Source organism: Pantherophis guttatus, chromosome 5 (assembly GCF_059756535.1).
Source record: "Pantherophis guttatus breed Tessera chromosome 5, ASM5975653v1, whole genome shotgun sequence".
Taxonomy (NCBI): domain Eukaryota; kingdom Metazoa; phylum Chordata; class Lepidosauria; order Squamata; family Colubridae; genus Pantherophis; species Pantherophis guttatus.
Window position 1 is genome coordinate 10,861,885 of NC_142067.1, and position 12,595 is coordinate 10,874,479.

At 44.4% G+C, this 12,595-nt stretch overlaps 1 protein-coding gene across 4 annotated transcripts in view; it reads left to right on the plus strand.

The window, feature by feature from the left end:
• The window catches only part of NAALAD2 (N-acetylated alpha-linked acidic dipeptidase 2), a 56,326-nt gene that overhangs the window by 9,954 nt on the left and 33,777 nt on the right, over positions 1–12,595 (plus strand). For 3 of the 4 annotated variants that reach the window (XM_034408284.2, XM_087894583.1, XM_087894584.1), the window contains 5 exons: positions 2,857–2,968; positions 4,900–5,086; positions 6,121–6,222; positions 7,649–7,774; positions 10,003–10,189. In XM_034408284.2, coding sequence (XP_034264175.2) covers positions 2,857–2,968; positions 4,900–5,086; positions 6,121–6,222; positions 7,649–7,774; positions 10,003–10,189 — 714 coding nt within the window. The remainder of the gene's footprint in view (positions 1–2,856; positions 2,969–4,899; positions 5,087–6,120; positions 6,223–7,648; positions 7,775–10,002; positions 10,190–12,595) is intronic. The other variant, XM_034408351.2, reaches the window with a different exon arrangement.

The following is a 12,595-nucleotide window of genomic DNA, read 5'->3' on the forward strand; positions in this document are numbered from 1 at the left end:
TGAATATGATCATCACATCAACTTGTTGCTTGCATGTATACCTGAGAGCTTATGCATTGGAGACAAATTCCTTGTGTGTGTCCAGTCACACTTGGCCAATAAAGAATTCTACTCTACTCTACTCTACTCTACTCTACTCTACTCTACTCTACTCTACTCTACTCTACTCTACTCTACTCTACTCTACCCTACCCTACCCTACCCTATCCTACCTTACCCTACCCTACCCTACCCTACCCTACTCTACTCTATTCTGGAAGAGACTGCATACACACTCCTAGGCTGCATCAACAGAAGGATAGTATTAAGATGTTTGATGATATTTATTATTACTACTATTTTCTCTGTTGTTTGGAAATATATTGTGTGCTCCTATACTGGAGACAAATTCCTTGTGTGTTCAATCACACTTGGCCAATAAAGAATTTTGTTCTGTTCTGTTCTGTTCTGTTCTGTTCTGTTCTGTTCTGTTCTGTTCTGTTCTGTTCTGTTCTCTTCTCTTCTCTTCTCTTCTCTTCTCTTCTCTTCTCTTCTCTTCTCTTCTCTTCTCTTTTCTTCTCTACTCTACTCTACTCTACTCTACTCTACTGTACACTACTCTACTCTACTCTACTCTACTCTTCTCTTCATTCTACTACATCCCATCCCCCCCAGTAGTGGTTTTCACTTACCTTTGCTACCAGTTCGGAACTGTGAGAGCTCGCGCGCTGCGCTTCTGCACATGCCCAGAACCTTCTATGTATGCAGAGCATCCGTGATGTCTGGGTGGGTGGGCGGACCTCCCGCTACTGCTGCCACTGCTACATGTTTGCCCGAACCCAGGCAAACCAGTAGTAACCCACCACTAATCCCATCCCATCCCATCTCATTCTACATTGATGCTCCAGGCATCAAATATCCCTCTTACCGCTCCTAGACAGCAAATATTTTCTGATTTTAGCCTAAAGTCACAGCTTTTTGCAGGATTACCAAGAACTGCACCACCTCTCTCTAAATTTTGGAGAGCACTAACTCTAGCATGCTGTAAGGCTCTCCCCACAGCAGTCCTGTGGGGCTGACACAAAAAGTCCCAGATGAGCTGAGATTGTGCCCCTGTGTACAAGGGACTATTGAAACCACAGCTCATATCCTGTTATATTATATCCTCTGGAAACATTCACAAACTCATTTTATAACTCCCCACCTGCTATAATATCTGGGAAATTCTGATTTATTTTATGTGCAGCTGTTAAAGGTAAAGGTAACCCTCGCACATATGCGCTAGTCGTTTCCGACTCTAGGGGGCGGTGCTCATCTCTGTTTCAAACCCGAAGAGCCAGCGCTGTCCGAAGACGTCTCCGTGGTCATGTGGCCGGCATGACTCAACGCCAAAGGGCGCACGGAACGCTGTTACCTTCCCACCAAAGGTGGTCCCTATTTTTCTACTTGCATTTTTCACATGCTTTCGAACTGCTAGATTGGCAGAAGCTGGGACAAGTCACGGGAGCTCACCCTGTTACGCGGCACTAGGGATTCGAACTGCTGAACTGCCGACCTTTTGATCGACAAGCTCAGCATCTTAGCCACTGAGCCACTGCATCCCTCGTACATACATCCCTCGTACCTAGTACAGCTGTTACTATGGGCTCAATATGATACAGTTTCTTTGAATGTAGGTAAATTCCGCTGTTGTACTGTCTCTAAATTCGGCTGCTCATCTATGAACTCACTATATGCACTACTAGGTCCTGTTCTGATTTATTTATTTAAAGTTTTAATTTTTAATTCTATAACAAAAGGTTGTGTCAGCGTTTCGCTGGCATAGAGAGCAGAGAGAGAGAGATAAGCTCTGAACTTTTGCCTGCTGAATCTCTTTGATGTCCGGTTGTCGTGGAAATGACGGGGGGCGGGGAGACATTCCTGGGAAATGACGAGACAAGGAGTCTGAAGAATGACTTGGAAGATAGCCAATGAGAAGCAGATATTTGGGGATCGGAAAGGGAGGGATTGGGGGGCAAAAGGTCAGTCTTGTCCGCATCGAGTCATGATCCGGTAGCTGTGCTCAATTAAAGAAAAGATTTCCTTAAAGATTGGCAGTTTGGAAATTCATTTATTTTGAGATAGCATCGAAGTCTGACAGGTTGATTGGTTGATTGCATGCAGGACATATGTCCTGTCCACATGTCTCTTTTAGCTGACATGCTTGATTTTGGGTTATAAGAGGGACGTTTTTGCTTATTTTCCTATTGAATTTTCTCCTGCTGATTTCTGCATCTTAGCCTGTTACTGAATGGTCAAGGGGCAAGCCCTTGATTTTGGACAGTTCTATTCGTACTTGACTTCCATCGGGCACTGCGGAAAGTTAAGACCACGCCCCATCTCAGATGATGAGCCTCCATCAGAGATGGGTTTTAGCAGGTTCGGACCAGTTCTGGAGAACCAGTAGCAGAAATTTTGAGTAGTTTGGAGAACTGGTAGAAAAAATTCTGACTGGCCCCGCCCCCCCATCTATTCTCTGCCTCCCGAATCCCAGCTGATCGGGAGGAAATGGGGATTTTACAGTAACCTTCCCCTGGATTGGGGAGGGAATGGAGATTTTACAGTATCCTTCCCCTGCCATGCCCACCAAGCCATGCCCACCAAGCCATGTCACACCCACCAAGCCACACCCACAGAACCGGTAGTAAAAAAATTTGAAACCCACTACTGATGTGCTCACAGTAAAACAATGGCAATAAAGTTTATCTTATCTTATCTTATCTTATCTTATCTTATCTTATCTTATCTTATCTTATCTTATCTTATCATCTTATCTTATCTTATCTCTTATCTTATCTTATCTTATCATCTTATCTGCTTATCTTATTGACCCTGCAGGTTGGTTGGTGAAATTCTTAATCGACCCACATGGCACCAACGAGGTTTTTCTAAGTGTAAGAAAACAGCTGTTTTCGGAAATGAAGGCAGAAAATATCCAGGATTTTCTACAGTAAGTCTGCTGTTTTGACCGCCGATTGCTGTGTTTTGTTTTTTTTTTTTAATTCTGTAGGCTTTGGAAAACAATCTGGTGTCAGCACTTCAACCTGCATTTACTCTAGTGCTGACATAAGAAGGAGAAGAGGGGGCAGCTGGCAAGAGGATGCTTGACTTCTCATCTACTTATTTTCCCTGAAGATAATATCCCCTAGGAGATGAGATGGGAGGGGGGACATTCCTGGGAGCTGAAATAGTAGATATGGGGAGAGTGATTTGGAAGATGGCCAATGAGATGCAGAGAATTGGGAAATGGAAAGGGAAGGTTTGGGGTCAGGAAATCAGTGTTGGCTACGCCACAATCGGGGACAGATTGTCATGCTTAATAAAATGAAAGATTTTGTCAAAGACTATTCATTTGGAAATGCAATTTATTTTATTTGAGATGACATCGAAACCTGACATCTGGATTGGGCTGATCACACACACACACACACACACACACACACACACACACACACACACAAATACTTTGCCATATCTGTCTATCTATGTAACTATATGTCTGTCTGTCTGTTTCTGTGTGTGTGAATACACACACACACATACATATACATGCATGCATACATACATACATATACACAAACATATACATATATAATAGTTGTAAGTTGATGACTACTTGTGTGTGTATGTGAATGTATATGTATGTACACACACACACATGCATACACACACGCACATATAAACATCTGTGTTAAGAAAGTTCATAAAATGGGGTAGAACACAGCCGTAGCTCAATAGAATCACATCCACTCAATTCTGGGCTTTTTTCCTTTCTGGCAGCCAGCAAGTTCTTCCTGCTAGGTGAGAGACTTATATAGATCTATTTCTGGCTCGTTAGCCTTCATCAGTAAGCCACACCCACATCTCATATATCCTCCCTGTAAAGGTACAATATCTATTTTCTTACTTCTTCATAGGATTTATGTGTGTTTTTCCTCTAGCCAGGTTTTTCCTACATAACCAAGGTTTTTCTGCAGCCCTAGTCTCTCACCTAGCAGCAAGAACTTGCTGGCTGCCAGAAAGGAAAAAAGCCCAGAATCGAGTGGATGTGATTCTACTGAGCTAGGGCTGCAGAAAAACCTTGGTTACGTAGGAAAAACCTGGCTCGAGGAAAAATACACACACACACACACACTCACTGTTTATAATTAATTATATATTATCAATATATCAATATCACTTAAACTGATATACCACTTTACAGTGCTTTGCAGCCCTCTCTAAGTGGTTTACAGAGACAGCGTATTGCCCCCAACAATCTGGGTCTCATTTTACACACCTCAGAAGGATGGAAGACTGAGTCAACCTTGAGCTGGTCAGGATCGAACTTCTGGCAGTGGGCAGAGTTAGCTTGCAATGATATAGTCTAATCTTCCTTCCTTCCTTCCTTCCTTCCTTCCTTCCTTCCTTCCTTCCTTCCTTCCTTCCTTCCTTCCTCTCTTCCTCCCTCCCTCCGTCCTTTCTTCCCCTTCCACCATCCTTCCCTCCCTCCTTCCCTCCCTGCCTCCCTTCCTTCGCAATAGCACTTAGACTTATATACTGCTTCACAGTGCTTTACTGCTCTCTCTAAACGGTTTACAGAGTCAGCATATTGCCCCCAACAATCTGAGTCCTCATTTTACCCACCTCAGAAGGATGGAAGGCTGAATCAACCTGAGTGATGCTCGAACAGCCGAATTGCAGTCAGCCGGCAGTCAGCAGAAGTAGCCTGCAGTACTGCACTCTAACCACTGAGCCACCGTGGCTCATAATTATAATATATAACAATATATACTTCTGTAGATGCTATATGCTAAATAGATTTTTTTTTAAAAACCAAAACAGTAGCCCCGTTTCTGGGCTCAGCTGTGCTTCCATCCTGAGGAGCTGTGCTTTTTCTAGCTCCTTCACCAGCTTCCCACATGTGGCCGGAACAGAGCAGAACCTTCGGTTGGCCAAGCAAATCCAGAGCCAGTGGAAGACCTTTGGCTTGGACACAGCAGAACTGGTTCACTATGACGTCCTCCTTTCTTACCCAAATCAAAGCTCTCCCAACTATATCTCCATTACCGACAATGGTGGAAAAGAGGTACGGAAAGCAAGATGTTTCTTCTTCTGTGGGGGAGAAGCCCCCAGGGGAAAAACTGGGTGGAAGACTGCGTGGAGGCAAGCCACAGCAAAACCTAAGATTCCTCTAGAACAGGGCTGTCAAACTCGATTTCATTGAGGGCTGCATCAGGGTTGTGTTTTGACCTCAGGGACCCGGGATGGGCGTGGCCAGAGCGGGAGTGGCCAGCTTGATGTCACTCGGGTCGGGGGGCGCCTGTGGTGGACCGAATGCTCTGCCAGCAAAAATGGACTCCAGAGTTCCGTTTTCAGCTGGGACGGCCTCCTGCAACCCTCTGCAGCGAATAGAATAGAATAGAATAGAATAGAATAGAATAGAATAGAATAGAATAGAATAGAATAGAATAGAATAGAATAGAATAGAATTCTTTATTGGCCAAGTGTGATTGGACACACAAGGAATTTGTCTTTGGTGCATAAGCTCTCAGTGTACATAAAAGAAAAGATACATTTGTCAAGAATCATAAGGTACAACACTTAATGATAGTCATAGGGTACAAATAAGTAATCAAATCATATTAGGAAACAGTCAATATAAATCGCAAGGATACCAGCAACAAGGTTACAGTCATATAGTCATAAGTGGGAGGAGATGGGTGGTGGGAATGATGAGAAGATTAATAGTAATGCAGACTTAGTGAATAGTTTGACAGTGTTGAGGGAATTATTTGTTTAGCAGAGTGATGGCATTCGGGGAAAAAACTTTTCTTGTGTCTAGTTGTTCTGGTGTGCAGTGCTCTATAGCACTCTATAGAAAACGGAGCTCCCTAAATTTTTATATGGCAGTTATAACCACTTGGAAAGTAAATCTGAATTGCAGATGTGCCTTCTGATTTCAACACTTCGGATCAGATGTCCATTTCTAAGTGAAATTTGAAAATCAAAACGGAAACCTTCAAAAGAATTGTAATGTTAGGAGCCTGCCAAGTCTACAACCTAACCAGGCTGTCATTTCAGTTTTCGATGAAACTTCTGTCTTTTTTTTTTTCTGAGTAGATTTTCAACTCATCGTTGTTTGAACCCCCTCCCGAAGGTTATGCAAATATTTCTGGAGTGCTACCACCGTATAATGCTTTTTCAGCACAGGGTGAGCCACAGGTAAGGACCTGAACAATTTGACTTGTGTGAAATCTATTACAGTGGTACCTTGGCATTCCACTGCTTTGAAACTCATTGAACTTGGTACTCAACGCAGTTTGAAGTGAAAATTTTGTCCTGGTACTCATTATTTGTTTAGTATTTGATGTACAAGCTAGAACTTGTCGTTGTCAGCTGCCTTGTGACTCACTACATTATTCCTTATGGGAAAAAATTGTTTCATACTCATTGTTTTTGGTACTAATCGTGTCTCCCGGAACCAATTAACAATGAGTATCAAGGTACCACTGTATCTTGAGATGTGATGCTGGCTTTCAAAAATGGCAACTGGACTTTCTTGACTTTTCTTGAAGACATTTCAGTTCTCATCTAAGAAACTTCTTCAGTTCTAACTAACTGGTGGGGAATGGAAAGGATTTATCGTATTTGCAGCCAGACAGTCATTAACACTCTGAGGGTCATTGAAATCATCTGGGGTTAATGAAGATAAGATTTGGGTTAATGTCAGGGTTCCAAGTAACACCCCCAATGAAAGAAAACTCCAAAGCTTGAGTTTCCTCAAAGTTCCATTTCATTAGAGATGTCATACTGGCACATCTGGGAAAACCTGAATCTGCTTCCAGTTGCTTCTGGTTGCTTCCGGTTCTGTCCGGTTCTATAGAACTGGTAGTAAAAGCGGTGGGAGGCTCCACCCACCCGCCCGGACATGATAATTGACGATCTGCACAAGTGCAGAAGAGCGTGCACGCACGCTCCCGTTGCGAACTGGTAGTAAAGGTAAGTAGAACCCACCCCTGATCTGAAAGCTTCCCCACCCAAAGAAAAGTTCAAGTCCCTGCCCAGCACCCACATGTCCATCACATGGTCCAATCAAAGCACTGTCCCAACTGGAGATGCCTCCCAGTTCCAGCCATCCAGGTGCAGGGCAAGATGTCCTTGACTCTCAGAGAAAAGAATGTTATTATGACTATGTATCACCCTGGCTCCATGCAATCCCCCCTCCCAGTTTCCCACCGTAATAAATGTGGCAGGCCTGAAGGCCCAACGAAAAAGATGGCTTCCAGGCCTGACATCATCATATGATGTCAACACTCAACACTCTGTTGTTACTTTCTAAGTACGTCTATCTGGGCAGCTTCAATTTACTGTAAATAAAGCTTTTCTGCTTTGCGATATTGCTAACTTTCAATAAACCATTTCAACTTTTTAAAAAAACGAGATGGGAGGCCTGAAGGAGGAATCAAATGTGGGTTTATGGGGATGTTTGCAGATTTAGGCATCATGTTGTTGATCCCGAGCATAGACGTTCAGGAAACAGTTCTCTGCATCAGTGAAACTGATTGCATGTGCAGTAGGAAATGAAACAAAATTAACAGTACCAGACCAAAAAAAAAAAAAATGCTGTTTTTGTTTCCATCCTGAAAAGGCCGATCTGGTTTATGTCAACTATGGACGCACGGAAGATTTTTTCAAGTTAGAGAGAGAAATGGGAATAAACTGTACAGGAAAGATTCTTATTGCCCGATATGGAAAAATATTCAGAGGAAACAAAGTGAGTTATCAACATCTTTATTTTCATTCTTTCAGACCTGCTGTCTTTATGGTTTCTCGGTGGCAATCAATGCTACCAAAAGAAATATTTTTAATGTCTTTGTTAGGGCTTTGTTTAAATACTGCATATCAGTGGTAGGTTTCAAATTTTTTTATTACCGGTTCTGTGGGTGTGGCTTGGTGGATGTGGCATGCCTTGGTGGGCGTGGCTTGATGGGCGTGGCAGGGGAAGGATACTGTAAAATCTTCATTCCCTCCCCAATCCAGGGGAAGGTTACTGCAAAATCCCCATTTCCTCCCGATCAGCTGGGACTTGGGAGGCAGAGAATAGATGGGGGCGGGGCCAGTCAGAATTTTTACTACCGGTTCTCCGAACTACTCAAAATTTCCGCTACCGGTTCCCCAGAACTGGTCAGAACCTGCTGAAACCCATCTCTGCTGCACATATTATTTTTTTAAAAAAGTAACGGTTCATTAATTGGATGTGGAATTTTTGAAAACTTGTGTGGTAGAAGCCTCAAATACAATTCAGTCCTTTGTGGTGGAATGTTTGGTGAGAGTCCAGTTGGTGTTTTACAAACTGTGGGAGCCAAACGTTTATGTTAAGGTTACTAGAGGCAAATTGTTCTAGGGACCTTGGTTTAGCACGTCATCCAGAATAATGCTGTTTTGATTACCAATTGATAATTGGGCTCCCATTATGAATCCACCCAACCTAACCTTGATTTCTTATTTGTGGACTTCTTGTCAGCTTCCCTGACTATCAGGTTTTCCTGCTACATATGCACACAAACACAGAGAGGGAGAGAGAGGGAGGAAAAGAGAGGGAAAGGGAGAAGGAGAGGGAGGGAGGGAGGAGAGAAGAAGAGGGAGGGACAGAGGAAGGGAGGGAGAAAGGGTGGGAGAGAAGGACAGGAAGAGGGAGGGAGAGAGAGAGGGAGGAAGGGAGAGGGAAAGACGGAGGGAGGGAGGGAGAAGGAGAGAAGGAAAGGGGGGGCAGAGGAAGGGAGGGAGACAGGGTGGGAGAGAAGGACAGGAAGAGGGAGGGGGAGAGAGAGGGAGGAAGGGAGAGACAGGGTGGGAGGGAGGGAGGGAGAAGGAGAGAAGAAGAGGGAGGGACAGAGGAAGGGAGGGAGACAGGGTGGGAGAGAAGGACAGGAAGAGGGAGGGAGAGGGAGGGAGGGAGAGGGAGGGAGGGAGAAAGGGAGAGGGAGAGACAGGGAAGGAGGGAAGGAGAAAGGAAGAGGGAGGGAGAGCTGGAGAGGGAAAGCGAGGGAAAGTGAGAGGGAAAGAAGGGCAGGAGGGAGAGAAAGAGAGAGAGAGAGAGAGAGAGAGAGAGAGAGAGAGAGAGAGAGAGAGAGAGAGAGAGACCCTGCTCTGGCCTAAGAGCCCAACTATATTTCATCTCTCCTCTTCTTGATCTCCTCTTCTTGATTTCCTCTTACACTACAAGTAGGCCATTTGTGGTCCTGTTGAGTGCGTTGCAGTAATCCAGATTAGAGGAATGGGCACAATTAGGATACAAAATGGATTTGTTCAAAGGCCTTCCCAAGAGGAAGCTCTGAATCTAGGATAATTACCCACCCACCCCCAATTCTGATTGAGGGAGTCCTGGCAAATATTCACCAACAGCAGCTGGGTTGCTACATTCTGGATTAATTGACGCTTCCGTGTGGTTTTCAAAGGCAGCCCTATGTAGAGTGCACTGTAGTAGTCCAGACACGTGACCATGAGGGCATCAGCTATTTTGTTAGAGTAAATATGGGAAGGCCTCTGATCAATGGTGGGATTCAAATAATTTAACAACTGGTTCTCTGCCCTAATGACTGGCTGGGTGGGCATGGCCATGGTGGGGTGTGACAGGCAGCACTCGGCCTTCTGCATCCCTCTGGGAGCAAAAACGGGCCTTGGGGGAGGGGCATGCCGCCCCCCCCCCCCGTTCCCTGTTTTGGGCCTAGTAGGCCTCCCTGCAGCCTCTTGGGAGCAAAGACAGAGCACATGGGGACTCCTGGAAGGGACAGGGAGGGGAGAGGCCAGCCAGCAATTTAATAAGCGGTTCACCCGAACCGGCCCGAACCAGCCCAAACCGGCTGAATCCTACCACTGCCTCTGATACATAGAGATACAGTAACCCTTGGAGTCATGCTCATCTCAATCCCATTAATGCTACCCCAGAAACTCAAGGGGATGCAAGACCATTTTGCTTCTTAACAGTTGATTTTTCTGCAGGTTAAAAATGCCATGTTGGCAGGAGCAAAAGGAATTATCCTTTACTCTGATCCTGCAGATTATTGTGCACCTGGGGTCAAACCTTACCCAGACGGCTGGAATCTTCCTGGACAGGGGGTTCAGCGTGGAAATGTGTTAAATCTCAACGGGGCAGGAGATCCCCTCACTCCAGGCTATCCAGCCAAAGGTTAGTGTCCACAGGCCCTTGACTGACCCTCTTTAGGTAGGAGAAACCATAGCTTGTTGATGTAATGTTCGCTTTCCATATATAGATAGTCTTCAATTTACGACATAATTGAGCCTAACATTTCTGTTGTTAAGTGAGACAGCAGTTAAGTGAGTTTTACGATAATTTTACGATAATTTCCACCACAGTTGTTGAGTGAATTGTTGCAGTTGTAACGATTGAGTGAATCGTTGCAGTTGTAACGATTGAGTGAATCATTGCAGTAGTAACCCTGTTGTTATGTGAATCTGGGTTCCCCATTGACTCTAATTGTCAGAAAGTCGCAAAAAGGGATTCCATGACCCTGGGACACTGTAACATAAATATGAACCAGTTGCCAAGAATCTGAATTTTGATCACATGACCATGGGGAGGCTGCAATGGTCGTAAGGGTGAGTCACTTTTTCCAGTGCTGTTGTAACTTCGAATGGTTACTAAATGAACTGTTGTAAGTAAAGGACTACCTGTAATAGTTGGCAGTTACCAGTTTTGATTGGTTCAAAATTGGGAAAGGAGTCCGGCAAGACTGTATACTGTCGCCCTGCCTATTTAACTTACATGCAGAGCACATCATGAGAAAGGTGGGGCTAGATGAATCAAAAATTGGAATTAAGATCGCCGTGAGAAATATCAACAACCTCAGATATGCAGATGATACCACTCTAATGGCAGAAAGTGAAGAGGAACTAAAGAGCCTCTTGATGTGGGTGAAGGAGGAGAGTGCAAAAGTTGGCTTGAAACTCAACATTAAGAAAACTAAGATCATGGCTCCTGGCCCTCTCAACTCCTGGCAAATAGATGGGGAAGAAATGGAGGTAGTGACAGATTTTATTTTCCTAGGCTCCAAGATCATCACAGATGGGAACTACAGCCAAGAAATTAAAAGATGCTTGCTCCTGGGGAGGAAAGTTATGGCAAATCTAGACAGCGTACTAAAAAGCAGAGACATCACTCTGCCAACAAAACTGTGTATAGTCAAGGCTATGGTTTTCCCAGTTGCAATGTCTGGCTGTGAAAGTTGGACCATAAGGAAGGCTGAGTGTCAAAGAATTGAGGCCTTTGAACTCTGGTGCTGGAGAAGACTCCTGCAAGTCCCTTGGACTGCAAGGCGATCAGACCAATCGGTCCTAGAGGAGATCAACCCTGACTGCTCTTTAGAAGGCCAGATCCTCAAGATGAAACTCAAATATTTTGGCCATCTAATGAGAAGGAAGGACTCACTGGAGAAGAGCCTAATGCTGGGAAAGATTGAGGGCAAAAGAAGAAGGGGATGGCAGAGAACGAGATGGCTGAATGGAGTCACTGAAGCAGTAGGCATGAGCTTTAAAGGATTCCAGAGGATGGTAGAGGACAAGAAGGCCTGGAGGAACATTGTCCATGGGGTTGCGATGGGTTGGACACGACTTCACAACTAACAACAACAACCAGTTTTGAACACTTCAGATGAAACTGGAAAATACTGTAAGCTCCTCAAAAAAATATGGATACACTCTTTAAAATAAGTCATGTGGAGATATGCATAGCAATTGAGTGATGCCTCCAAGGGTTGAAAAAATGCTGAAATGTCAGTATGAAAATATTAATTGGCATCTTTCAGTGGCAAATTAATGTGAAGCCAGAGCTGAAAAATCAATATTTTTACTGTTGGAAGTTCAGCAACACAATCTAAACACCGCTGCAGATCACTAAATAGAGTAGAGTAGAGTAGAGTAGAGTAGAGTAGAGTAGAGTAGAGTAGAGTAGAGTAGAGTAGAGTAGAGTGGCATGGCATGGCATGGCATGGCATGGCATGGCATGGCACGGCACGGCATGGAAGAGGAGAGGAGAGGAGAGGAGAGGAGAGGAGAGGAGAGGAGAGGAGAGGAGAGGAGAAGTTAATAGAGTAGAGAACAGAACAGAACAGAATAGAATATAATTCTTTATTGGCCAAGTGTAAATGAAAACTGTACAGATAGTCCTTGAGTTAAGAACCACAACTGAGACCAGAATTTCTGTTGCTAAGCAAGGCAGTTGTTAAGTGAGTCATGCCTGATTTTGTGACCTTTTCTACCATTAGTTGTTCAACTGAATCACTGCAGTTAAGTGAATCACATGGTGGTTAAGAGAAACCAGCTTCCCCCACTGACTTTGCTTGTCAGAATCCAGCTGGGAAGGTCATCACCTGACCCTGAATGCTGCAACCAGCTGCCAAGCACCCAAATTTTGATCACGTGGTCATGGAGATGCTGCAACAGTTGTACATACAAGGACAGGTCATCGGTCACTATTTTTCAGTGCCCTTGAAACTTTGCATGGTCCCAAAACGAATGGTTGCAAATGGAGGATCAAGTACTGGTAACCCTGATTCCATGTGTTCCTATCCTACTC